At 41.6% G+C, this 27,683-nt stretch overlaps 1 protein-coding gene across 2 annotated transcripts in view; it reads right to left on the reverse strand.

Moving 5' to 3' along the window:
• Positions 1-2,226: 2,226 nt before the first annotated feature.
• kcnn3 (potassium intermediate/small conductance calcium-activated channel, subfamily N, member 3) overlaps positions 2,227-27,683 on the reverse strand; it is a 46,259-nt gene continuing 20,802 nt past the window's right edge. For both annotated transcript variants that reach the window (XM_071470132.1, XM_071470131.1), the window contains exons 4-10: positions 23,383-23,679; positions 22,182-22,303; positions 20,716-20,857; positions 15,570-15,680; positions 8,111-8,238; positions 6,680-6,749; positions 2,227-5,366 (exon numbers count right to left, since the gene is read on the reverse strand). In XM_071470132.1, the coding sequence (XP_071326233.1) occupies positions 4,944-5,366; positions 6,680-6,749; positions 8,111-8,238; positions 15,570-15,680; positions 20,716-20,857; positions 22,182-22,303; positions 23,383-23,679 (1,293 nt within the window). In that variant the 3' untranslated portion in view covers positions 2,227-4,943. The remainder of the gene's footprint in view (positions 5,367-6,679; positions 6,750-8,110; positions 8,239-15,569; positions 15,681-20,715; positions 20,858-22,181; positions 22,304-23,382; positions 23,680-27,683) is intronic.

Raw genomic sequence — 27,683 nt, forward strand, 5'->3', positions numbered from 1 at the left:
CTTGTTTTATGAAAAAATAAAAAACCATTTTCTCTGTTAAGGCGAGATTGTGTGAAGGCTATGACTGCCCTCATGCTCAAGTAAATTTACTTACACATGATAAGCCCTGAGAAGATTGGTGTGTTGTCACCTCTGGGATGAGCATTGGTGTGAACTCCTTAATTCAAATAGTTTTGACTCAACTACCCTCAATCAGAAAGAAGACTGAATATGAGGAAGGTACCTAACATACAACATGTTGATCTTGTTGTATGTTAGGTACCTTCCTTAGGGGATCTCTCTTGATGATCTCAATATATTGACTGGGACTCATTAGTTCACACCAAGAGGTATGTCCACTGAGCAATTACTGAAAAAAAGCTTAGTGTGGGGCATTTTGCCAATTTATGCATAATGTGATATAATAAATTGACAGTGATGTTTTCACTACCTTGATGATGAATGTTGGCTACCCACTAGTAATCACATAGTATTAAAAAACCTTTTACTCTACAAATAATAGATATACAAATCCACACAGTCTATTCTACTTACAAAGACCTGGCAAGTGAAAAATTGTCCATAACAAAGCAAAATCAAACACAAGAGACAAGAGAAAACTAACTTCACCCTGTTCCCATGGCTGCCTATTATGAGCATTATTCACTGTAAAACTTTACTCCTAACCCACACTGCTAGGCCTGCTACGGTAAGATTATAAACCTAACAAAGGATTACACCCAATTAGAATGAAGAAGTCTGACAAACAATGTGCAAATCCTTAAACAAACAATTGTGTTGTAAATTGCATCTTTCACTGGCAAGAAACACTTCCAACCACAATTTGAATGATAGAAAAATGTTATATAGGACAAACAATCACCTACTGCTACTGAATGAGGTACCCGAAAAGTTGTTACCATGGGCATTTAGACATAATCAGTTAATTTTTGCCATAAGTAAATTAGTTAAGTCTTGCTGTCTGAGTCAGAGTTCAACTACATTATTGTGTTTTATATTCACTGTTATTACATTGCTTTATATGTCAGGTTAAGTTTGTAACCTAATCATTATCAACCATGACATTTTCACTAACTATAACTCAATCTAAATTAACAAATTACTTGTGTATTTTAGTTTGTGCTGAATACAGATGCAGTGAAATCAAACTGAGGATATCACTTTTATCACAACTTCCCTAATTAGCTGAATTAAGATGTGAAATCTATCCCAAAATTAGACAAAGTAAAACCAGACAGACATGTCCAACACATGTCTCCACTTCCACTCACAGTCCCATGCTTGCGTGGTGCCATTGATGGTTGGTACAAGGGACAATGACAGCAGAAAGTAGGACCTGATCAAAAGGAGGCTTGGACACAGACTGTCTTATGTCTGGATGATTTCCCATGTTACACACATGGAGTAACACACACACACACACACACACACACACACACACACACACACACACACTCACACACACAAATGTGTGCAAATGTGAATTTTATTTTGGTATTAGACAAAAAGTTGTGTCAATAAACTAGAATTTTTAGTGTTTTTACTTTATCACGGTGTACTTAGCAACCTTTTAAGTTTTGATTGTTTATTCAGTTTTCCAGCTGAGATAACATAAGAATTAACTCATCTATAGCTAGCAGTTTTACGCCCTATTATAAAAAACAATCAAGTCTTAAACTTCGCTGTCCATGGTGCTTTCTCCAAAGCTCGCGAGAGCATGAGCCAGTGAAGTCAGCGTCATGACGTAATCCGGGAACAAGTGAATCCATAGCAACCGGATAGGAAGAATGTAAATATCCCTCACACCGACGAGAACACGGTTGTTTTTTGTTCCGCGTCAAACAGAAAATACCAAAGTTACTGAGCTCCAAACATGAGTTGAGAGATAATCTTTTAACAGTGACAAATATGGCAAAATAGGCCAATCAGTGACTGACAAAATGTCAAAAATAGCCCGCAGCAACTGTCAAATCGGCTTGTTACGCCGTCCATACGGTATTTATTCGTGTGGAGAAAATGCAAAATGTTATTGTTCCCACTTATTAAAGGAACCGTGATACACTGGATGAAAGAGGTGTGAAAAAAGAATGTAAGAAATGTTTTATTTTTCTAAAGCGTCCCACCAAAACCAACCTATGTAAAGCATCGAAAATAAACAAATAAATAACTAAAAATAAATAAATACAAAATAAAGTAATAGCAACACAGAAAAGATTGAAGCTGTGATGTTATAGATATATACTTTATTAATTCTCTCTGATAAAATAAAATTACAAAATAATTTCAACCTCAAACGGCACTTTCCTTGTTCATAATAATTTAACATATTGTTAATACATATATCATAATTGTCATGACGAATGAGAAGAATACTATAGTTTAATAATATTAGATATCAGCTATAACTGCGTTTAATCATAATGGTAGAAAAGACTAAGCAATACAAAGCTAGATTTCGTTAACATCATACTGTACAATATTCCAAGCGTATGTAATTCAGTATTCCGGCCACAGCGTGTCGCTATAAGACAGTTTTCAATATTGTCTCCAATGCAAGGGTAGGCTTGTCTCTCTTCCCATCACACCATTGTAATTCCTCTCAGATATACCTCTTTCTCTATTTATTTCATGAACAGCTGTTCCTGCATGGCCATTTATCCTTTATAAGGTTTATTTGTGTTCCCTTGTGTTCCTCCTTAGTCCACCTTGATCTGTTTTAAAGCAGTGAAGAGCAGTCCATGTACAGCACTGTTACAAGTCCATGCCCAGATTTTCACAGTTATTCCCTCAGAAATATTGTCAAGATATCTGCAACGCCTCCTGCTATCTTTTGTCCCCAGTGACAGCAGCGTTCCCTGCCCCTTATTGAAGTCCATTTAAGAGAGAGCACTTTGGTTGTTGAGGTGTGTGTGTGTGTGTGTGTGTTTGTGTGTGTATGTGTGTGTGTGTGTGTCTGTGTGTATGTGTATGTGGGTGTCTGTTCCTGTGTCTACATGGCAGTTTAAGTGATCGAGCAAGCAGAAGTGTTTGAGTGTATTTCTTTACATGGAATACATTCATGATAACAGTGAGTAGTTTTGGGACTGCAAGCTTGAAAAAAGATGGCAGTGGGTAAGGTCTTCTTCCCCTCATGAAGGGTTGTAGACATAACCATACACTGTGAAAAAATATCAGTCACATCAACATAATAACACAGTTAAATCATTTGAGGATTTTTAAAGACAATTAAATTACTAGTGTAAAAATCTATATTTTTGTAACTATAACATTTGTTTTTCAGAAAATGACAAAACAATAGAGACTACAGCATCTCATTCAATTTGACTCCACTGACTTCAGCCAAGTGTAAGCAAAAGACTAAGCAGATCCCTTATTATTAATGGGTAAAGTTTTGATTCATATTGGTTTGCCTCTGGGCAGATAGATTCTAGTAAATGTTTTAATAACATATATTGAGAAGACTCACTAAATGTGGAGCATTAAGTTTGTGCAAAGCTCCGTGTTGTAGTTGCAATACCATCTTCAAAATAAATCAGCCAGATTGAAATGCCAATTTAATAAATCCTTGTGTTATAATCTAATTGTTCATCCAACCACCATGCTAACTATTAATTGTCCATTTTCGGAGGTTTACATAAGAAATGTTCACAGAAATTAAACAAAATCTAAACTCTTTTAACGTCTCACTTCAGTACAGCAAACGTACAAGTACACTTAAACATCAGTTCAACTTAATCTGTAGATCAGTAAATGCAGTAATAAATTCCTGTTATAGTTGTGTTACGTTATTTTCTTCTTCATCAGAGAGAGATCTATGTTATGATGACTCACGTCCCTCAGTATCATGTAAGCTTATTTCGACTTGATTTGTGGTTCAGTGAACTGTTAACAATTTTACCAACTGTTAAATGTCACAACTATGCTAAGTCTAAACTACTGCATTAGCTCACACCCACAAACGATAAAGTCCTTAGGATGAACATTTTTTACAGTGTGTCTACATTGCTTGGCAGTGCTCTGTGGAGATTGACAGTGCATTGAGTGCTTGGCAGTATAGGCTTTAGTCTTATCTAATGGGCTGGTGCATTAATTTCTTTGTGTGAGTGAAAATAGGGCCTGCATTGTGAAAGATTGTGTATTTATGTTTGTGCTGTGTTAACTTGTATTGTGTGGATGATGAGTCAATATAATTTATGTGTGTAAGTGTGTTTGTGTGTGTGTGTGTGTGTGTGTGTGTGTGCAGTGCATGCCACTAGTTTTTTAAAATTTTTTATTTATTTATTTATTTTTTTTAATCGTGGTCGTATTGATCGAACCTTCTGTTAAAGGGATGCTCGTTAACACACAATTAGCATTCAGATAGAAAATACATCATAAGGATAAAAAGTCATGGTCATTAATTCCTGATGAAGGGAGAGAGAGATTGGGAAAGGGGGGGGGGCAAAGAGGAAGAGAGAAAGAGAGAGAGAGATACAGAAAATAAAAGGCCTTTTTCAGTAATTGGAGCGGATTCCATTTAGGAGCTCTGAGTTCATATAATTATTCCTCGTTATTTCTCCTCCTCTCTCCTTCCCCCTCCTCATCTTCTCTACCTCCATTTCTCACCCTCTTGACATCATTCCTCCCCCTCACACCTTTTAGAGTCTCCATTTTATCTCCATTTTTCTTCTCCTTCCCATCGTCAACGAATGCGCCCCAAAGTCCTTAACATGTCTCATCGTTCATACTGGCCCTCCATCTTAATCCCATTATTTCTCCTCATAGTCCCGTCTTCATCCGTCCCTCTAGTTTCAGAGGATCACCTCACATAATTCTCCTTCTCCTTCCTCATTCCTCTCCTTTAGTCTGAAGTGAGAGGACTAACACAGTCCCACCCCCCACCCCCCTCTCTCTCTCCCTGTTTTGTCCCCAGATTTGTCCTCTCCTGGTCCTCAGAGCTGTCTTCAGCAGCTAGAGGTGCAGGTGTTAGGGTTGGAATTAGCCTCCAGGCTCCCCTCTGGGCTCAGCGGTGGGGGCGAAAGAGGGGACTCCAAGGCCAAAGTAGAGACCTGGGCTGGGGGTGGTGCTGTAGCTGTGACCTGGACTGGAGAAACTGAAGTTGGGGCAGTGGTTAAAGAAGTTGCTGGGGACAGTGGGACCATAGCACCTCCTACGCCTCCTCCTCTACCATCCCTTGCATCCCTCTCTCGCAGCAGGTGGACCAGGGCAGCGTGCTGGGCACTGAGGGTGGCCGAGAGGTGGGCAGGGAGAGCGTTGAAGCCGGCAGTGAGCTGCTCCACCCGCTGCTCCAGGGACAGCATCTGGCGCTCCAAGTCTTCACTGCGGTCGTTGAGCTCTGACATCAGCTCATACATGACGCTCTGCATCTATGGGAGGAGAGGAGAGGAGAGGAGAGGGGAAGAGAGTGGGAGATGAGTCAGTGCACACAGAGTACTTTGAAGAAGGGAGACAGATTGCAAATACGTAAACAGGAGTATTATAAGGGTTGCTTTATTAAAACTTATTTAAAGAAATTTTTTTTAGATTGAATGAGAAGAGACAGTAAAAGGGGTTAGAGAGTGAAGTAAAAGTGGAGAGAGGGCAAGCGCGAGGCCAGGGGGAAGCGAGTAAGACATTGAGCAAAAGAAAAAAAATTTCCAAGAGGGAGTAGAAGCTGAAATGAAGAAGAGGCTGGAGGGAAGTCTTTATGTGGGTGTTATAATATTGTGAAGAAAGAGAGAAAGAGACAGGAGAGAGAGAATGAAAGGAAGGCGGCAAAGTGTCCCTGCCTTGCACATTCTGGCCTCCGTAACCATGGTAAACGCACAAGTGGCCAATTGAGATGGAGTTATTGAGATAGTATAATTGCAATATATTTGGTGTTAAAGCTATTGCTCCTTGGAAAGACACAAACACACACCTCACTCGATCTTTTTCTCAAGTCTCTATCTCATTCCCACTTCATGGCCTCTTTCACAATCACATACACACAATGTCACATGCGTACACACACACACACACACAGACACACACACACACACACACACATACTTGTACTTCTATCTTTGTGAGGACACTCATTGACATAATGCATTCCCTAGCCCCTTACCCTAACCTTAACCATCACAACTGAGTGCCTAACCCTAACCCTGACCCAAACCTTAACCTAAACCTAATTCTAACCATAACTCTAAAACCAAGTCTTAACCCTCAAAATGTGATTTTAATATGTCTCAAAAAGTGAGGACCGGCCAAAATGTCCTCACTTTCCCAAAATGTCCTCACTCTGTTAGTAAAATACTTTTTTTGGTCCTTACTATGTAGCAAGTACAAGTACACACACACACACACACACACACACACACACGCTCACATTCTCACTCAGACACCCACATAGTAACAGAAAAACATGAGCACCCCCCTCCCCCCTCTCATTTCCTCCTCGCTCTCTCACTCAGTCATCCCTGTTTCAAGACTTGTTCCGGTTGCTAGGCGACGCAATGCCACAGAAACGGGCAGGTCAGCATGGAAACGGAGGAATGTCGTGGTATAGTTTGAGGGGCAAACGGTTTAAGTTAACAAACTTGTACAATGGTTGTATGTCTGTGAAGTGTGTGCCCTACATAAATGAAAAACACTGATGAGTGTGTCAACTATGTGGGGGTGTGTGTGTGTGTGTGTGTGTGTGTGTGTGTCTCACCTTTGAGAGGTCCACTAGTGTGTTGGCCTGATCACTGAGTTTCCTCTGCTCCATTTTCACACTGCGTAATCTGCAAACAGATGCACACAAGTACACACATAAAATACACAAACACATACAAAGTTGAAACTCAGTAAATACACAGTGGTCGGTCCAGAGAGCTAATCCCTCTGGGTCCCGTGGAGCGGTCACCTTGCCTGCTTCAGCTTCACTTCTACCTGTAGTGTGCTGCCAGACATGAATGGACAAACACTGATAGCACACAGTGTGCTGTGAAACAGGGTCATTTTGTAATGCAGGTGAAAATATACACAATTTTAATATAGACCGAGAGCATAAGCTAGAGTAAATGCATATGGTAGTTAATATTAAGAAACCTTAAGGGGAATATTGCCTACAGGGAAATAAACTAAGGGGAATGAAATTAGATTTTTTTTTAAATAGTGCAGTTACATACAATAAAATACATTTCTCTTCAGTCTCATTAAAGATTGGACCTAGATGACTCTTAAAACACAATACAATAATTAATGAACTAAAGGTCTAATCTGTGTTTTCATAAAACAAACTGCTTGCCCTCCTCCAGTATGATGAAGTGCAGGTCGATTTTATGAGGCTGCACCTCCATTGGAACTCACAGGTATTTGAACCAGAGAACGTACTCATGTCCCCATAAAACCAACCCGTTTCTGCGCTCACAGAATCAGCCTCTCATCCACAGTCTGCATGCTTCAGGATTAGCCTTTCTATGTTACAATTTAAAGAGCCTTAGGTCTCTTGACTCTGGCTTTTGAAGACACTTGTTGTTCTCAAGTCTAGACTGAACTGTTCAAGATCAAGGGAGTGAGCAACATTAAAGGGCCACTTAATTTTGATGCTAGACAGAAGATACACAAATATCTCTTAGCAAAGCAAGACTTTAAAAAGGCGTCCCACTTGTGGCCATTAAACATAACTAAACAATGCTATGGGAGAAATGAACTGCAATGTGTGATTAAGTTGTGCTGTATGTATTTGTACGATCAACAACGCTCTTTAATACAGATGATATGATGATCAAAGTGTCTCTAATAGTACACAATGCACTGATTATCCAGTCCCACAACTGTATTTGCCTGGAGTGAACCTGCCCTTTAGTAGATGATTCATTTTGTGTGTGTGCGTGTGTGTGTGTGCGCGCGCATGAGTGAGTGAGTGAGTGTGTCCTAGTGTGTGTGTGTGTGTGTGTAGGGATTCATGCACTTTATCTGATTATCGGCGTTGATTCAACCTGTGGGTGGATAGAAAGTACAGCTGATTTCAAAGGCTTCATCAGCTCAGCAGCACAGTTCAGTGCAGTTCTGTCCATGTGTATGTGTATATATGTGTGTATGTGTGTGTGTGTGTGTGTGTGTGCGTATGTGTGTGGGTGCATGTGAGGTGTGGTCTCACTGATGTATAGCCTGGAGGAACTTCCGCTGGTGTTTGCGGACTCTGGAGTGGTCGATCTTCTTCATCAGCTTGGTGTGTTTGTAGATGAGCCAGGTCTCCCTTAGCACGTTAGCCGCCGCATTCTTTATCTGCTCCCAGACAATGAACACAAAAACACGTACACACATATTGTTAGCAACAGGTAGTCCTTGGCAACTGAAGCAGGCAACAGGTTTGCCCATCCCTGTTCTCTTTCACTTTTTCCCTCCATTCTCCATTGCCTCCCTGCAAAATAATAAAAAAAAAAACAAAACAAAACGCTAAACCATCGTTCTCTTCTTAAAGGCTGCCCTCATTCTCCATCTCTCTCTACACACACCGGCTTGCTTGCCAATGCTTTTCATGCGTGCATAAACAGCTCTCTCCTTAGGGAGATTTGGCAATAAAAACCAACAGGAGTCTCTCCCTCACACACACACTTCTCCCTTCTCTTGGTCTGTCTACATTGCCACATTATATCTGGGACTAACTCAAATGGGCCACATTATCTTGGCTAGGGGAAAGTAATTCAGCACAGCACCACAGCAGTTCATTAAAACCAGTGATCTTCCATTTCATTATGACAACAACTGAAAGAAACAATAGCGGCACGAGTCGCTACTCTTAAACTAGCTGTCACAGACAATCCTCAACCCTGCAGAAGAGACACATTAGAGAAATACCCTATGTAATGATGTTCACTTATGGAAAGCCTGACGGCCATCAGAGTCAACAGCAGGTTAGTCATTTTTCTTCATTGTAGCGGTCAGACAATGGCTTCAGATGCTTTCAGTTTGTACCATCTGAATATGAGATTGCTGTCATTTAATAAAACACAGGTCTAAAATGTCAGTGTAGGCTTTGGGTCAATTTCTGTGGACAATGATCACGATTCCTCTACATGAATTTATATCCATATCTGCTCCTGTATGTTTCATGCACTGTATGTCTCTATATGTTGCTATGTAATTACAACACAGGGGTTTGACACCCAGTGCAAAAAGCGCGGGTGGATACCATAGAAAGGGAGAAGGGAGAGAGAATCTCTAAGGACATAAATTGAATGAGAGACTTCAAAGAGATGCTGAGCACTGAACAAAGAACAATTATACCCCCGTCTGAGGAGCACAAAAGACCCCAGCAGCTTGGCTAATCAGCACCCATCCACCGCAGTCAAGGACTGCTCACACACATACACGCCTACACATACACACATGCAGACATACACACACTACTGGCTACAGATGAAGAGAGTAGGAGGCCCTGGGTCTTGCAGATGTGTTTTCAATGACACAGAGGAAGTCAAACCATAAAGCGCTAATGTAACACAATGTAGGTGATATATAAGGCCCCTCCAGGAGCTTGAGTCATACAGGTAACTTGCCATGTTACCAGTCAATCTTAATGACAGTTCAGCATCTCAAATTTATTAATTCTTAACTTTATACAGCTTGTTTGCTGATAAGACATTCAAATATAGTATGTAAATCTCACGTGAGTAAACCTCCCAAAATTTTTAAAATATTTACAGGCCATGACAAATGTGATTTGGAAGTAAATCTTGGTTTGCAGTATGAGGTAACCCCATGTCCCTCTGAGGCTCATCCCCCTATGTGTATCAATAGGATTACAGAACTCCCATCCATGTAGCAAAGACAGGCACTAACAGAGCTGCTAAGATCCTAAAGAGGCATCACAACCATGACATGTTGTCAGTGGGCCCACAGCACTAATGTCAACATCACTGTTATTATCTTGATGGTAGTGTTGCTTTTTTTTTTAATTTTTTTTTTTTAGATAAGTGTTTTTACATAAAATTTAAAACCACACCTGCATACAATGTTGGAAAGGATATTTGGAACCAGTGACAGTGAGTAAAGAGTTAATTTGTCTGGATTATGTTTGAACAAAACACAGTTCCTTTGGTTTTAATCACAGGCCAGGTTACTGAAGAGCACATTTAATACCCCTCATATCTACAGGCCCATTGGTAAATTGATATGTCAAACCCGATTTATCCGTTGACTAATCACTGCAGGGTGAGTGAAACATGATGGATGATGGCATGTTGTGACTGTCACGCCGGCTCACGAGTGTAAGTTTTCACACAAACTTCTAACATCTGTCCAGCTGCGCAGAGTGAGCCTGTTGGACCTCTTCAGGCCATTTAATTAGACGATGCTACAGCTTCACTCTTCATTTAAATCCTCGAAACTGCTTCACATGTAAATAACAGGGAGGGATAATAACAGGCTGTTTGTATTTTACAGTTAATTCCCCTGCACCACACTCTTTATTTTACTTGCACTCTCCTCCTGGGAATTCATGTAGAAACTCAGGCAAAGATGGCAACTCCATTAAAAGAAATAAAAGACTCAAAATGGACCGCTAAGAATACTCCACGAGAAACCAAACGACAGCAGCAGCAACCATTCCTGGACCATATGGTCTGTACTTGGGCAACCATGTTGGTGCCATATGGCTGGTTTGGGTCAAAGAGCTGTTCTGGCTGCTCCCCTACATGTGCACCTTATGGCAGGTACATGTGAAATCTGTTAAGACATGGGGTTTCCACATCTCAGCACGTTGGGCAGTTGATGACATATTGTGGAGAACAAATCAATCAGTACAAACAAATATTTTAAAGAGGTCAGTATAAGACATTACAGAAACTGCTACTAATTAGAACAGTAATGTAATTAACTCTTTTCTTCAAATAAGCATGGATACAAATATATAAATGTTGGTATCATAAATTAAAAAATAAGAATGAACTCTGAAACATCATTTGTTGTTTGAAAAAAAAAATCCTGGAGTGTTTTTCCTCCATTTTTCATAGGGATGGAAATGTTTCTCTAACATCAGAGGAAAAGCCGAGGCGCCTGACCCTCCCAACCCAGGAGGGCCTTAATGACCTGTGTATGCAATTAGTAATTATGCGCTGTGGTGCTAGAGATACAATGGTGTTTTCTAGAAGAGCAGAAAACATAAACAAACAGGCCAATTACCGTGGCAACAACCTCTCACCTCAACCATGTGCCACGGCGTCACGCGGCCTCACCTGCTCTGACCTTCCTCTCACAGGCATGGTGGCAAAGTGAAGAGACAGGTCTCTTGCTCACACACAAACACACAGGCAGACACACAACCATGGTCACACATCCATGAATGCACACAAACACAAGAAAAATATCACTGTCTTGACGTCTAAGCAAAAGATTAGGGTTTCACTCAAGCATCAAACAAATTAATGAGGAATCACAGAACATTTCTTAGTATTTAAATAATAAGCGGCTTCCACTGGTGGTTTTATACATATTTTGTCTCTGAATGAGGTTATTTGCTACACAACACCCACAGCACACCATGGAGAATCTTCATGAATTCAGACACCGCTCCATTAAAGGGAAGAGTACACTCAGGTTCAATTGGTAACAAGTGAAAAACATCAGACATGTGTAAAAGCATCCATTGTGTGTCAAATTAATTTTTGTCACTGTCACAATATGTCTACACTAATAAGGATCCATCTGGTTTGCGTGTGAATTAAAAGGCTGTCAGAAGAGGAGTTATTTTTACTGTGTGGAGTGAAAGATAGCTAAGGAGAAATCTTCGGGGGTTAGATTGCTCCCATTTGGCTGGTGGTGTAAACATTGGAAGGCATTGCAGCACCTCCTCCTTGGCCAGAGCCCAGAGTGCACTCTGAATAATCAGAGAGGGTGAAGCCCTGAATATGCCACAGGGACTTCTGAAAGTGCTTGGAATTAACCAATGGTCGAACGTGGAGGCAGAATACACATTCAGAGTGCAAATTTACAGAAAGACCCAACATTTTCAACTCTTTGCATTTGCAACACAATTTAAAACGCTTGAAATAAAAGTACTGACCTCAGAAACACACTCTGTCAGCCATATTCACACAGTCAATGGGCTTACTGCTTCAATGAGTGGCATTTAATTGACATCCTAGTGCCATCAAAAGGAAGGAGACACCACTCCAATGCACTGACTTAGTGCCTATAGTAAGTGTGTCCTGCTTTTTCAGTGTCGAGAGCACTCTGTGAATGTGGCGGCCCAATATTCTGGCCAGATGGACTTCCAGCAGTGCTTTGAATTAACCAGTATTTCTGCACGGAGCCACAATAAACTGCAACCAGAGTGCCAGCCTTTTAAACACACCTTTAACACTCTGCAACAAGCCCTGGCATCAAACATGAGCACTTAAACCTTACACACATGGTCGACTTACAGGGGCTATGTTAACTGTTATTTAATTAACATCCGTGTTAATCCTATCAAAGGGAGAGGAACCCTGCACTTCAGTGAACTCTGCATGAAAATTAACCCTGTGCACTGAACTTTGAAATGATGTCTTTAAAGCACATCATCCTCCCTGATAAGGTTATTAGGTCTGCACCGCACAAGATTTCAAGATCTCAACTTCAGTCTTGTCGGATGTGTCTGAAAATCTGAGCTGAGGATGAAAGTGGAGAAGACTCAAATGATGTAAAGTGAAAATATTTTGAAGTATGTTGAAGTATGTGTCAGACAGTGTCAAAAGTACCACACACATTTGGACTACGAATGATCTGTGCGGTACACGGAAGTCTGAGGAGAACTTTATTTTGCTGTGTGCTTTAGAAGATAGTTTGCTTGCAGATTCATGAATCCAGCTCTGCACTTTTTAGGAGCTGGTGGACAACAACTCCCAACTCTTTTTTTCTTTTTTTACACGTGTAGAGATAAGATAAGATACTTGAAACACAGTCCGCTGGCTAACAGCTTCACTGATTGGCATTTAAATGACATTCTTCTTCAAAGGGAAGGAAACACCATTTCACTGAAGTAGAAAATCGGTGTGTGCATGTGTGCTTTTCTGTCTATTCCTGTCCGTGCGTGTGTGTGCACACATATGATGATGGAAGGATGTAGAGTCTATCGTTGCATTATTCATTATAAAGCCTTGAGTGATTGTATTCTCTTGTTCCGATGATATGGCAGAGAATGGCCCCAGTCATGTAAATCAATGTACATACAACAGCTTCAATTATTGGGCTCCCAGTAATAGAGGGCAGGAGACAATTACCCCTGCATAAACCGGAGACCCTTTGAAGGAAATGTCACCAAGCAGCATGCTGTTGAATGAAAGTGCTGAATGGTACTTCCCTTACTTGATGACTGTCTTTGATAAGGTTGTGATTTAATGGATTGGGGAACAGTTTCACAGAATTTTTTTTTTCTGTTCAAGGGCTAAAGAGCATCAGTTTCATCTCTCTCTCTCTGTAAAAAAATCATTATAAATATATATATATATATATATATATATATATTACAATAAATGAAATTGCAATGACTTAATGTTACAAAAAATGTTGATTTGTATGGATATTTATTTGATTTGTTTGGATGTCTTATATTTGACACATGTGAAGCATGTGTTACTTGTATTGAAAAGTGCTGTACAAATTAAGTAGTCTACATATATATATACACACACATTCATGTGTGTTTAAACGCGAAAAAACACAAAAATAAGACTACAAGTTAGTATGAGGCTGATCTTTAGTATATTTATAGTCACTATACACGTTCTAAGGAAACATGCTTCAATGTTCATTGCAAATTAGAGTTTTCCAAAATTTTAATAAATATATACACCCCCCCCCCTAAAAAAAAAATAAACTAGACTTAATTTGTACTCCACTAAATCCATGGTTACATTACACTTCCTGTTTCTAGTAATGACTTAAATCTGTTCAAGTGAAGAATTTTAAGTAGATATTCAATATATAATTTAAAGGCCTATGAGTAGAATGGACAAAAAATGAAAGTTTATAATCAGGCTGATTATTTGACAACTGGGTGGGTTCTAGTCTCTGACTGGGCTACGTTTTGTCGCGTTAACATGCTGATGTCAAGATTGTATATTATGCTTACTGTGTTTACCACTTAGTTTAGCATTATAGCATGCTAACATTTAAAAATTTGCACAAAAAAAATGAGTACTGCTATGGCAAATATCTGTACAAAACAATTACAGCAGTTGTCAAGATACTTCACTAAAAGCCTAACTTGTCAACCTGTTGGTGGTGCTAGAGGAAAAGTTAGGTGATTACCAAAGTTATTTTTAATTAGATTGATGCTCAGGCCAACACAAATATCTGTACAAAAACTTCATGGCAATCCATTCAGTAGTTGCTGAGCTATTTCAATCTGGATCGAAGTAGTTGACAGACACACTGACAGACTGAGATTTCCATCCATAGAGCCATGTCGCAAGCATGGCTAAAAAAATTAAAAAAAGACAAAAGCAAAATATGACAATTACAAGATCATTATGTCTAATATTAAAGATATTTTAACAACTTTTGCATAATTGATGGTGTTGAATAATATCCAGTTTGAAATCATTTAAACTGGTGGTATGTGAGACAAAAACATTGAGCACAACTGCTTTAGATGGTCGACTGAATTCCACATTGTAAGTAATGCACATGGAAATACTCTCAACACACATATATGCACACACATGGTTAGAGGTGTTAAATGTCTTGTGAAAACACACTCTGGCTGACCTGGCCAGAGTTAGCAGGAAGATGAGGTGAGAGCCTGGCTCCAATCGAGACAGAGTGATCTGGCTCCTCTGTCGATATTTTATCCACGCTGAAATTATTGATCACTCAACCCCGTTCAGTCACCCAGATATCCTGCTGCCATAATGTACCCTACATATTTGATATGGGAGCTATTTTTAAAACTTGGGTCTTTCAACTGTATGAAAAATTGAAAAGAAACTGGAGGAGGGAGGGAGTGAGAGATGGAGGGAAAGAGGAGGGGAGGTGGCAAGGAAAGGAGGAGGGGAAAGGAGGAAAGAGAGGTGACAGATAGAAAGAGAGAGAGAGAGAGAGAGAGAGAGAGAGAGAGAGAGGGGGAAAGGGATTCACTGTAAAAGAGACAAATGTCAGAGGAGAGGGGAGGTAGGAGAGTGGAGGGATGGCCAAGTGGGAGGAAGAAGATTGGAAATGGAAAGAAAGAGAGAGACTATAAATGAGGGAGCAGACCACGGAGAGCGAGAAAGAGATGACCTTTTATTGCCTTCACTCGCTCAAATAACATGGCGCTCTGTCACAACAAAACAGGGTGACACTGTGATGCAGTAGTTATGGAGGGTGAAGGAGGTGCAGTGAAAGGACAAGCCATTTAGCCGGACTCTAAACCACCTTGTATCCGACCCCAAAGAAATACTAAACTGTCGTGCAAAATCCTCCCAAAGTATGCTCACACATAACAACTGTACTTTTACAAATTACACCTCTGTTAGACGCCCAATTATGGTGCATGCAGAGAATGTGCACTTTCTTTTATAAATTACAGTTTGCTTTACTTCTGCAGCAGCACAACATACTCATTCACACCACTGACGCCACTCAAGCCTACACACCCGCTTGGTGAGTTGCGTGTCCATCATGAAGTTGTGTACGTGTTTCTCGGCCTTGGTCAGCTCCAGCTTCCTGGCTACCACGGCAACCACCAGAGCCGTACAGCCCGCACCCTGAGAGAGGGAGGAGGGAGGGAGGAGGACAAGAAAACAGAGCACTGAGTCAGTCAGTACAGAGGAGGAATTGGTAAATCGGTGGCTTTTGGCCGCGGAATTAGCCCAGATGATTGAAGGGAGTGAGGACAAATATGAGGAAGGGAGCCGCACGACAGAAGGAGAAGTGAAAGGGAGAGAGGAGAGGATTAGGAGGGATAGCGCCGTTCCAGATCCACATTTCCTCATGTTAAGAGGCAAGCCAAGTCTATTTTCACTTCCAATCCATCTGGTGTGAGATCCCCTCTATATCGCCTCTATATGTAGCTGAAAAATATGCCCCTTATAGATACGAACACACATGAAAGATTGACACAACCTAATTTCATTTTAATTAGATGCTGTCAATCTGAATTACATGGTGTCAGTCTTCTACTGTCACCGGAGGTTTGAGGTCTGCAGTTTGTGTAAAAGTGTAAAACACAGACCGGTTCGTCTGCATTCCAGCTTGACCCACATGAGACATATGGCAAAGTCATTTGGGAGAGAGTGACAGTGGTCTCTCAACCAGAAAGACATGCTTGAGAGGAGAAGAGGAGCAGGAACACGGGGAGGAAGGCAGACTTAATTAACTTTCAGATTAGACACTGTTTTCAATGGGGCTGTTGAGTGCTCACAGGTTCCTCTGAAGGGGCAGGCACCAAGAGGAAAAAAGGGAGAGGGGAAGAGAAGATAAAGAGAGTGAAGAGCTATGAGTAAATATAAATGGGGAAAGAAGGAAACATGGAGGGAGGAATGAGTGCAGGAGGCGAGGTTGTGTGCATGGAACAGGAGGAGAGAAAGATGGAGGAAGAGGCAATGTTAATGAGGTCACATATCTGATAAGTAATGAATTAAGATTAAGAGTGTTTAATGAAAATGTATGAGTGCTCTTCCTTCCTGCTTGGGAGTTTGTGCAACTCACAGTGGGAGAGATATAAGGAGAGAAACGTAGTGAGTTAGAGAGCGAGAGCGAGGGAGCATGCAACATTTTGAAGCATGTAGGAAATAGCCAAGACTTCATCGTGCACACTCTTGAACGATAAAGACAGGTTTGCCAAAAATAACTTTGGCTGGGTTCAGTAAAATGTAACGCACAAACAGGCATTAGTGCCCACGTCTATACACTCATCCACTCTATTTGTGTTTATTCAAAAACTATGAATAAAATATGATGAGAGCCGATGGAAAACCCTTAGAACATTCATACATGTCTGTGCTTTAGGAAAAAGAGACCTCTATGAACTGCTACAGAACGGTATGTACATGTGGAGTGCCTCCTGCACGTGCCCAGCTGTGTGTGCATGCGCATGTGTTTGCCGGCGTGTTCTAAATTGTCCTCCTCGGTCAGAAACAGTGGGGTGCTGATAGGTTTGTCAAAGTAGGCTTTGTGTATATGTGCATGCGTGTGCTAGGGAGTGTTTGCATGTGTGTTTGTGTGTGTGTGTGTGTGTGTGAGAGAGTTTGTTTGTGTAGACGCCTGCCTCCATTTGATTCCAGCAGGGTTTCCACAAAGTGACACGGTTGATGATGGCTGTGCTGCTGTGATTTGTTTCATACGCCTGGGTGTTTCCCTCGCTCCCTCCACTTCAGAGCAGCCATCTACCTAGCTTTCGGAAAAGGGGGGATCACCTATATCTGTGCCTCTGTGTAATATCCACACACTCCAGATGAAAACTGCATCTCTTAGCTTCATGCAAAAGAACAGGGGAAAACAGCTTCCCTACCAGGTCAGTAGGAAGATGTAGAGGAAACGAGGGGAAGATGTTCAACATAAAAAAACATTACTTTGCTCAATTAGTGTGCTCAAAACACACACTTACAGGCGGAAAGAGCACAAAAAGGTTCGAAATGGTAGCTACTCTGCATCTCTTTAACCCGACGACTGATCCAGAATCACAAGAAGCTGTAGGAAATGCAACAAAAACACAAACACACATTCATATGATAACACTCTAATTCAAACCCCCATTTAGCAATTAGAAACAGAACAGAACATAACAGCAGCTGTACACAGACATGAGGACAATTTAAGTGCTTAATAATGTACCGTATTTGCCAATAATTCTAACTTCTCTCATGAAGACATATTTTATATTATTATAGCAGCAACGTTTTACCATATTGTCATTTGTTATCTGTTTATACAGCAGCCTCCACTTATGGGTGCCCACAGGGGGAGTTTTGTTGTCAACAACTTCATGAATCAACACTTATATCTGTGTACAACTACACTGTATTGTGTTATAAACCATTTTTAAAAAATGTTTATATACTTCTTATCGATGCTGCATAGTTAAAGTAAAGTGTTACCATTCATAACAAAATGCCTGAATAAAGATATAAGTATGCAAATACACAAATGCACACACACATGAATCACATTATCTGATGTGCTTTATATTAGACAACATACAAGCTCCCCATATTTGAACATGTTGCTGTAGTCTACCCTACCACAATCCACCTACCCACACAGACACATGAAAGCACGTACATATACACACTAACACCTGGCACACCCCCAGGTAGCCTCGGGGCAGTGGTATAATCCAACACTGTTGGCCTTCATGTGTTGTCATAGTAACAACAGCAAGGATTTCTCCTATAGAAACTCATTACAGTAATTCTCAACAAAGAAAAAAAATAATATCCTGTTCTGTGCCCTCGACCTGCCACCCCTGCCCCCCGCTCTCCTTTTTCTAAAATCTTCTTTTCAAGTCACCTCCACACTGATTTCCCACGACCTGCTGCGCCTGCTCTCCCTCACGTACGAGCCTCACCTTCCTCTTTCTACCTGCAGCCCCGCTCCTTCTCTGATGATCAACGAAAATAAACCACTCTGAACTCTCTGAAGAGTGTAGCGGGAGTGTGTTTGTGTGTGTGACAGGGGAGGAGAGTGTGTGTGGGAGTCATACTAAGAGTGTATGTCAAGCTCTGTGTCAGTGTTGTGTGGAGGATGCAGTCTGTAGCAGTGGGCTTGGGACGACCGTGTATCCACCCCCTTTTTTGTGTCTTTGTGTGTGTCTGTGTTAACATTTCAATAAGAGTTGCACTTTAAACACTAAAACACTGATTGGATGATTCACCCAGAAAATTGGGGGTTTGTGTGTGTCTTTGTGAAAGTGCGTGTTTATTCACACGAATACAGTTAAGAAAGTAGGTGAGCTGGCAAATGCAGAGAGTTTGGTCAGACACAGTGAAGATGAAAGAATACACATGTAGGTTTTGGGAGTTTTGGGGAAGTTATATGTAACTAGTGAGAAATATAATTTTGAAAACTACACAGATCTAAACATCAGAGGAAATAAAGAAAAAGGTGAATGGACTTTTGATGTTGTTTTCCCTCTCTTAGGTTTTTTTTTTTTTTTTAATCATCATCCAGCAGTCATGAAGCAGCATCTCACTGGCTTCAATACTCAGCCATGGTCAGTGCTGCTTGAGTAGTAGACGTGTATCAGTGTATCGTGTGTCAGTGCAATACAGAAGACTATTAATAATAAAATGCTATTTAACCAGCCTATTATCTTATTTTCTTTAATGAAACTAAAACAATTCAGAAGCTCTCCTGGTTGATTTTGCCATTGGTTACATTATCACATCTTAAACTGATCTAAGCACTATTTAAAGGTGCCTTTTAGGAAGTGCTGTGCTGCTCTTCCTTTGTATGAATACACTGCCATGACATTTCATTCATTTTAACAACCTCAGCTATGCTACTGGAATTCCCTCTGTGAGTCAAAGCTCATGAGCGGTCGCTCCCTTAGTTTTTAAAAACATAAATTAAAAAAAAAAAAATGGCATTCCTGCCATTATCTATTTAATGAAAAATTCTTAATTTCATTACTAGACCACCTCCTCTTTGTAAATGAAAGTCATTTTGTAGTGCTTTTGTATGCATGGCACATGTCTGTAATTCAGAAAAGTAATATTATGTAATTTGTTAAAAAACTGCAATATCCCCAACTCAGGTGCGACACCCACAGCTTTTTAGCTGCACACTTGTCCTCTGTTACTCACTTTACTCTCCCCTTCGGCAACATAAAATATGTAGCACACTGTGTCCTATGAGGTAAGCATTCCCAGGTAACATGTTATTTTTGAGTCTTGTTTTTTCTTTCGTGACCTTCAACAAAAGCCAGCATATGTATTAGCACATTTAATTTAAGATTACTTGACATTTAGCTGTAAAGCTATTAAAAAGTCTAATTTTCCTGCCTTTGAAAGAAGACTAATTGCCCCAAATCATTCAGAAGGGTATTACAATGACAGCATGGGAAAAGATGAGTGGTGTCTACACTCATATCACTAAATGAGTTGACCAATTTGTCAAATTTTCAAAGACTTGCGCTTTTAACAAAAGGACATTAGAAATGAGGAAGATGAAGACAAAGAAGGACAGAATGACAAAGCAGGGACAGAAAATGAGACAAAGACGAAATATGAAGAAATAGTTTGAGGAGGGAAAAACACCTGTGAAGTGAAGCAAATAGAGGAGCAGTCGGCAGCTTAAACACTGATGCTAACAGATGGAGGGTAGATAGAAAATAGAAATAAACACATGGCCTCAGGGAAGGAGAGACGGACAGAGAGGGAAAGAGAGATAGAGGGATTAATAGAAAGAGAGGTAGATAGTGGTACAGAAAGAAAATGAAAGACAGAGTGAAAAAGAGAGAAAGTGAGAGTGGGAGGACATGGCACACTGAAAGGTGGGACCTTCATTATGCAATGAGGACAGACAAAGGAATAACACGCACAGACAAACACACATGCACGCACACACACATGATCACAAAACCACTAATGTGCTCTTGTTTGCACGCCTACACACCCAAAACACACAGAAGCACAGATGCAGGCTAATTCAGAGAGGATTGCCCAAATTGCACAAATGGCAGAATTTCTCTCGCAAATGACAGCACACTCTCTAATCTGCTGACCTTTGAACGAGGCGAGGACAGCGCCACGGGGAGGGAGAGATAGAAAAAGAGGGCAGAGAGGGAGGAAATGTACTGACCATGATTCCTGTGAGCAGACAGACTCCTTTGCCACAGTAGGTGTGAGGAACCATGTCTCCATAGCCGATGGACAAGAAAGTGATGGAGATAAGCCACATGGCTCCCAGGAAGTTACTGGTCACGTCCTGGGCATCGTGATACCTGAAAGAAAACATGTTCAGAGGATAAAGTCTGTCAATAGTAAAAGATATAAATAATAATAAAAATAAAAAAACATTACTGGCCCACTGGTCCTGTCTGCAAATGTAGGCGTCAAACCTCAAACACGTGTCGTGCAATTTTGCCTGACACAGAACATAACACATAACTGCAGCTCTTGCCTCCATCATTTCTGCCCTACGCACAACACTGTTACCATAGCGACCAAACCTGGTGAAGATTTGAAACAAAGTTGTTTTCTCAAAAACTAATTCAACAGACAAACGCAAATTTTAGCCCTGGATATTAGCGATAGATATATTTGCTCTGTGCTCTCTACTCCCTTGCCTGAGGGGACATGCTCTCCAAATTCTCAAATTTGCACCTTGTTTGAAGCAGTTTAATTCAATTTTATGTGTTTTTTTTCCTTCGGTAATTTGGTTTGGAGAGGAGAGGAAATGTCAATTAAAGCTGGATGTGGACCAAACAACGGCTTCCCAGCAGCTGAGCAATGATGTATTTCACCAAGCTTATTAACCAACTGACAGTTTCCCATATTTCATTGATTATCTCCAAAAGCATTTAAAGATATCAAAAGCAATGTTCACTTTTTTACTCTCCACTTGATGGTACATCAATAAAGTTACATAACTCATAATAATATCAATTTGATTTACAGTTTGCAACAGTTGCCCTCAATGACAGAGAAAGCATCTGCCTTGTCCCATAAAACACTAGTCTGCAAAGCCATGTGGTTACAGCAGGTAAGTATTTAAATAAGTATAGTATGTATTTGTTTGCCTGTGTATGTAGAATGGCTTTTATGACATAAACTCGTGGAAAAAAGTAGCTCTGTGGATAGGTCTGTTTTTGTACTCACCCCCCCGGTCATCAACTAGTAATCACTATTTTCAAATGCATTGTGGGACAATGCAAAGCTGTTGACAAATTAACTAGTAATGTCCTTATATCTGCCCCTAACTACTCTATAATGTCTCATAAGTGTTTGTATACTGCTCATAAATGCTGAAGGAAGTGGGGTAGGTGGTAAGTGTTAACTATTATATTGATATTATTCTTTATTTTCTTGTCAGACAAAATGGACAAACTAAGTCACAACTCCTTGCCTGGACCAAACGAAGTGTACAACTGGTGCGAAAGCCTCGTAAACTGAAGTCTAAAAACGGATTATGTTGCACACATGTCCCAGATTATATTTCCTGCCAACTGAATTTAATTGTTCAGTTGAAATCCTCATCCAATCACAGACCAACACTCTATCTCATGCTCACGCACAATAAACAAATGGACCAGCTTTGTTACTGACCTCTCACACACTCGCACGGTCCAGGCAGCAATGATCCACAGAGAGATGCTGAAGACCAGCAGCACCGTCCCGGGGCAGATAGTCATGAGGGTTTTCATTACAAACCGTGTGTTAAAATGGACCTGAAATACATTTACACACACACACTCAGTACAGCGGAGCCGAAAAATGCCACCGCAATACACATTTCTTCAAGGGTTAGTGTTGCGCTACGATGGTCCCCACACAGACTTGATGTTTTACTAATTAGTCTTCAGAGTAGGTTTTGATAGTGACCGCACTCGGAGAATCTCCACTGTAATTGGAGTCGCGATCAGGGCTCAACCTCTGTCTCGGGTCAAGCTATACATTGTCTTAGAGTAATTGGCCTATCTTAGTGTAGCTTTTTTTTTTTTCTTAATCTTTGGTTCATTTGTCAATAAGAGGCAGACCATCAAATTCAGGCAAATGGATCTTCTGAGAGCAATGGTCTCGCCCTGGAAGGGTTAAGCAGCTGATAAATGAGTTGTCATGTTAGAGCCGCACTTCAATGGCAGCTTCTCCCCTCTCTTCGTCACTGTAGCCTGAGGGTCAGAACAGTGCCATTGCAGATACACTCGCAAACTGCAAAATTACTCATCTAAAATCTACTCCATCTCTCCTCCTCTCCTCCTCCTCATAGTTTGCATATTTCCAACATGCGCCACATCTCCACCTCCTGATTTTACAGTAATGTTTATCGTTTTAAGTCATTACAGACCTGGCACCAATCATTTATTGCATGGCTTGTACATGTTCCTCCGCACTCATATTGCAATCTCATTCGAGTGCTTTGTTTTCATGCCCCATTTGAGCCGTATGCAATATCTTGTTCCCATTTCATGCTCCCATCTCATATTGTATTACAAAAGATCCACCATAGCTTACATCTAGGTCCCTATGCAGAGTGATAACAAAAGGAGAATAAAGGTATTTGAACTGGTAGATGAAAAGGAACAGGGGGACTAGAAGGACAGAGTGGAAGCAAAGACTTGAGATAGTTAGAGAGATAGAGGCCAGGGATGAAAGGGACGGCATGGACACAGATTTAATTCAGAGGAGAGAGCTCTTGACCTTAATACTATTACAACACCCTCACCTCTTTCTAGCTAAACCTTTAGCAACCACACTCTTGAATGCCAACTGCACAAACGCACACCTGCAAGCACACAAGCCTTCTGACCTTATTTAGGGCACCTATACTCCTGGAGGAGGCGTCGGTGAAGAGTTTACTGTGCAGAAGCATGACTCTGGCGATGAGGTAAAGGCGCAGGAACATGGGCACGCTCAACACCATGTCCAAGTCAGCCTCGGCCTGCGACGGCGCATATGAGAAGGCCAGCCGTGCCCGCCACTGAAACTTAAAGTCCCCGGGCACCGGGTGCACTGCAGACACCAACAGCTCCAGGGCGATCAGCAGGACCCTCTCCATCGTCATGGCGATGCGCCAGTCGTCTGCTCCGTTGTCGATGACAAACAGCTGTAGGGACAGGAAGGACATGAGGAGAGTTAAGAGAGGAGAGGAGTTACACTTGTTTTTAAAGCAGCACTGTGGCGGCACAGTCCACTTATCAGTGCAGCTGACTGATCTGATGATTAAAGGAACCAGAAGCAATTTAGAGTAAATGTCTCTTTTCTGAGATGAAAAACACCAACCATCTAATCAGTAATCCATTCAGTCTCCTTACAGTACATTGGCTCATTTTCATCTAACCTACAACTCTTACTAAAATTAAACCAAAGATGCCAAGTCATCTGACGCTGCTACTCTTGAGTAAAACAAGATCCTAATTATGACAATCACAATATTTTTCTAAAAAAAGACGTCTACACCGGTATTAATGCCAGTCTCATGAGCACACGTCTAACAATGTTACTTTAATTGCAGTTTTGCCTCCATGTATGTTGACGTTTTGTAGTTTGTAATTGCTGTGGTTACTCTTGATATTGTCGCCAAAGCCACTGTTATAAGGAAGTGGTAAGAGCAGGTTTCATTACAGTGGCCCTCCTCCAGACTGTGCTGACAGGAACTAGGGGTGGGGAGAGGTGGGGTTGATGAGAGAGTGAGAAGGCGGTGGAAAAAGATGGATGAAATGCAGAGGAAATGAAGAGATAAAGATAGGAACGGGGAACTATCGGGGTAAGGATGACACTGCAAAAAAAAAAAAAAAAGGAATAAAGAAAAGGAAGACAAAGTTTCTAGCACTGGGAACTTTGTCAGTAAACAAAATATAATGTAAAAAAAAATCAAGATAAATCAGACAAATTGCACAGTTGGTTTGCATTAAAAGCAAGTTTGAATCTTGCAATCTAGCAATGGCATGTTCATGTTCCACTAAAAAAAATAAGATAAAAATTTTAGGACATGATCAAAAATGCCTTGATAGGATATTCTTGCAGTGGATGGAAAAAGGGAAAGAGAGAGAGAAGCTCAAACAGAGAGTATAAAGAAAGGCTGGGGCATGGTGAGAGAAATGAGGAACTCCCCTGCTGTAAATCAGCCAAGTTTACCAGATGCTGTACTGCCTCCAGTAACAGGCATCGCTAACAATTGCTCTTTACCACATGATTCATCTCAAGGGCTTTTAGCCCACACAAACATTTATTTAGGAAAACATAACAAATACAATAACAGGTCAAACGTCAGAACAAGCGGGCATGATAGCCTGCTGCTCGGGGTCGTGGCCAAATGGTCACCGTCACGATGAAGGTGGACTGAAACGCTGCCACTTCCTCAACCACCTGTGGATGCACAGGTGGTTGTTCATCATTATCTGTATCTTGCTCAGCAGGATATATGTGTTTTCCTTGTTTTGCTGTTGTAACGTGTGTGTACACATGCAACCAACATGTGTACACACACATACAGTATGTAGCCTACGCACATGCCTGAGTCATTGTGTAAGCTATCATTTGAACCAAGGGTCAAACGCTAGCTGTACTCTTTAATGATTTCAGTGTGTGTGTGTGTGTGTGTGTGTGTGTGTATGTGTGTGTGTATGTACGTGTATGAGGGTGTGTGCGTGTGTGTGTGTGTGTGTGTACTGTACTCGTGTGTATTTGTGTATGCCTGAGTGAGTTTGAGAGAGAGTGTGCAGACCCAGCCTCATCATGGTGACTGTTGCCAAGGCGACAACATCAAAGAGCAGCCAAGCTTAATTAGGATCCCCAGCGAGAGAGAGAGAGCGAGAGAGAGAGAGTGAGTGAGAGAGAGAGAGAGAGAGAGAGGGACAGAGAGGGGGAGAGAGAGGGGGAGAGGAAAGGGGAGAGAGAGGGAGTCAGAAAAGCAGCAAGAGACGAGGCAAGAAAAAAGAAAAAGGAGATACAGGAAAAAAGACGGAGAGGTGTGTGCGACAGCGAGTGAAGAGCTACAGAGAGGAAACACAGGTTGTCTAACACTCACGTTCTCTGCAGAGACGTGTAAAGGTTTATGTGTGTGGGAGTGTATATGTGCTCACAGTTTGGGGACAAAAACCTATTCGCTCTGTCACATTACAGGGACTGACCTCTCGTTTGAGGACAAAAACCTGGTTGCCAGAAGGTAAACCATTGAAATTCAGGGCTAATAGTCATTTTTCAGTTTAAATTAGAGTTAGGATTGGAGTTAGGCACGTATAGTTATGGTTGAGGTTAGGCTCACGCTCCAGGGAATTAATGCAGCTCAATGCAATGTCCTTTTAGGAGACAAAAACAAGTTTGTGCGTGTGTGTGTGTGTGACTGTTTGTTTGAGTAGGGGAGCCAAACTTCATGTATATTCATTCATTCATACTTTCAGGACATCACTTTTTGTCTGCAAATCGTTCATTCATTTCTCCCAGTGTGTGTGTGTGTGTTTGTGTGTGAGACAGAGCCGCTCCATCAGCCCTGTCTCTGTCTCTCTGTCTCCGTCAACCTCTCTGTTTTTCCTCATCCTAGCATCCCTCTCTCCCCGTCCTTCTCTCTCTCTGAATGACATCTCTCCAAATCAAAACGGAGGTGATCCAGTTTCTTGCCACTGGAGGAAATGAGCGCCTCTCCCTTCCTCTTGCCTCCACCCTCGCCTCCTGCCCTGTCCTCCCTCGCGCTCCTGCTGTCGGTCTTTTCCTGGCTAAATCGCCATGAGGAAGGGATAAATAATTAAATTCCATTAGGAAAGTAATCTGTCAATGGGAGTGAGTGAGTGCCACTGCCCCTGCATGACCAGGACAGAGGGAGGGGGAATGGGGGGGGTTTGGGAAGAGGAAAAGTAGGTAGGGATTGTGTGTGTGTGTGTGCGTGTGTGAGAGAGAGAGAGAGAGAGAGAGACACCCCATCAACTGTATAAGGAGGCAAGGAAGGTCAGGGAACATCAAAGCTAAATAAACTCCGACATAAAGAACAAGCCCATAGGGAAGCATGAATAAGATCATGGAAAAAAAAAATTGTGCCCTCTTTTATTTTCTTAATTTTAACAAAATGTGGCATCACAGGGCAGAGGACAAGGGACAAGGAAAGGGGAGAAAAAGCAGACAGGACAGAAGGAGGGCAAACTCAGAGAGAAAAAAACAAATAGCAGGCCAGCGGGGGACAAGGGATACAAACAGGGAGAAAAAAGGGGAGATGTGTGAAAATGACAGTGCCAGAAATAGGCTGAGGTCTCTTCACAGGTGAAGGTGTGAGGTCTGAGAGGACACTCTCCACCTGAAGCATCCCCCCTCTGCTCCTACTGCTACATCTGCAACCTGCTGGAGGAGTTTGTCACCCATTCATCTTTCCTCCCCAGCCGTCCATCCATCCAACCATGCCTCAACCCCTTCCAGTCCCCGTGGCCGTCGTAGCTTTGTAATCGTGTTAAGTCCCTGATTGCAGATGTCTCTCATCACGGAACCAGACACAGTGCTGGCCAGACTCTGCCAAGTGAGCAAACGAGACATGCAGGGAAATTTTTGCCCACATGCACACATACACGTGCACACGCATCCAGACGGCCTTGTCAAATGCAGCACAGACTTGAAAAAAAAATAAAAAAAAGGGGTAGATGCAGGCAAGTCAGTGTCAAGGCGACATTTCACATGGGAGGAAAAAAGACTAAACCTCAGTCTGGGATGGAGATGGCCCTAATCATTGAAAGAGACGGTGACAGAGCGAACATCAAAAAGTATGCATGCATACTTTCACACACACAGTCACACCTATGGGAAATGTCTGGGTCCTACAGCATGGAAATCCCTGGCATTGGCAGAAAATAACTGGGGCGAGCCAAACTCACACACACACACACACACACACACACAAACACAGGCACAGATTCACACACCCAGATATATGTGAATATGCAGAGAGGATAACACGCTTTCCCTGATGTAACTGCAGCTCTGAGGGAACACCCCCATTTCTGTTTCTACACTGCCGAGACAGGAAAGAAAGGGGTGAGGGTGTTGTGAAGGTGAAAAGGAAATGCTGGAAAGTGTGAGAGACGAAGAAAGGTTCACAGTTGTGGTGTGTGCATGAGCAGTGTTGCCTAG

The sequence above is a fragment of the Trachinotus anak genome, unplaced genomic scaffold, assembly GCF_046630095.1.
Source record: "Trachinotus anak isolate AG129_WGS33_773 ecotype Australia unplaced genomic scaffold, CSIRO_AGI_Tana_v1 ptg000032l, whole genome shotgun sequence".
NCBI lineage: Eukaryota > Metazoa > Chordata > Actinopteri > Carangiformes > Carangidae > Trachinotus > Trachinotus anak.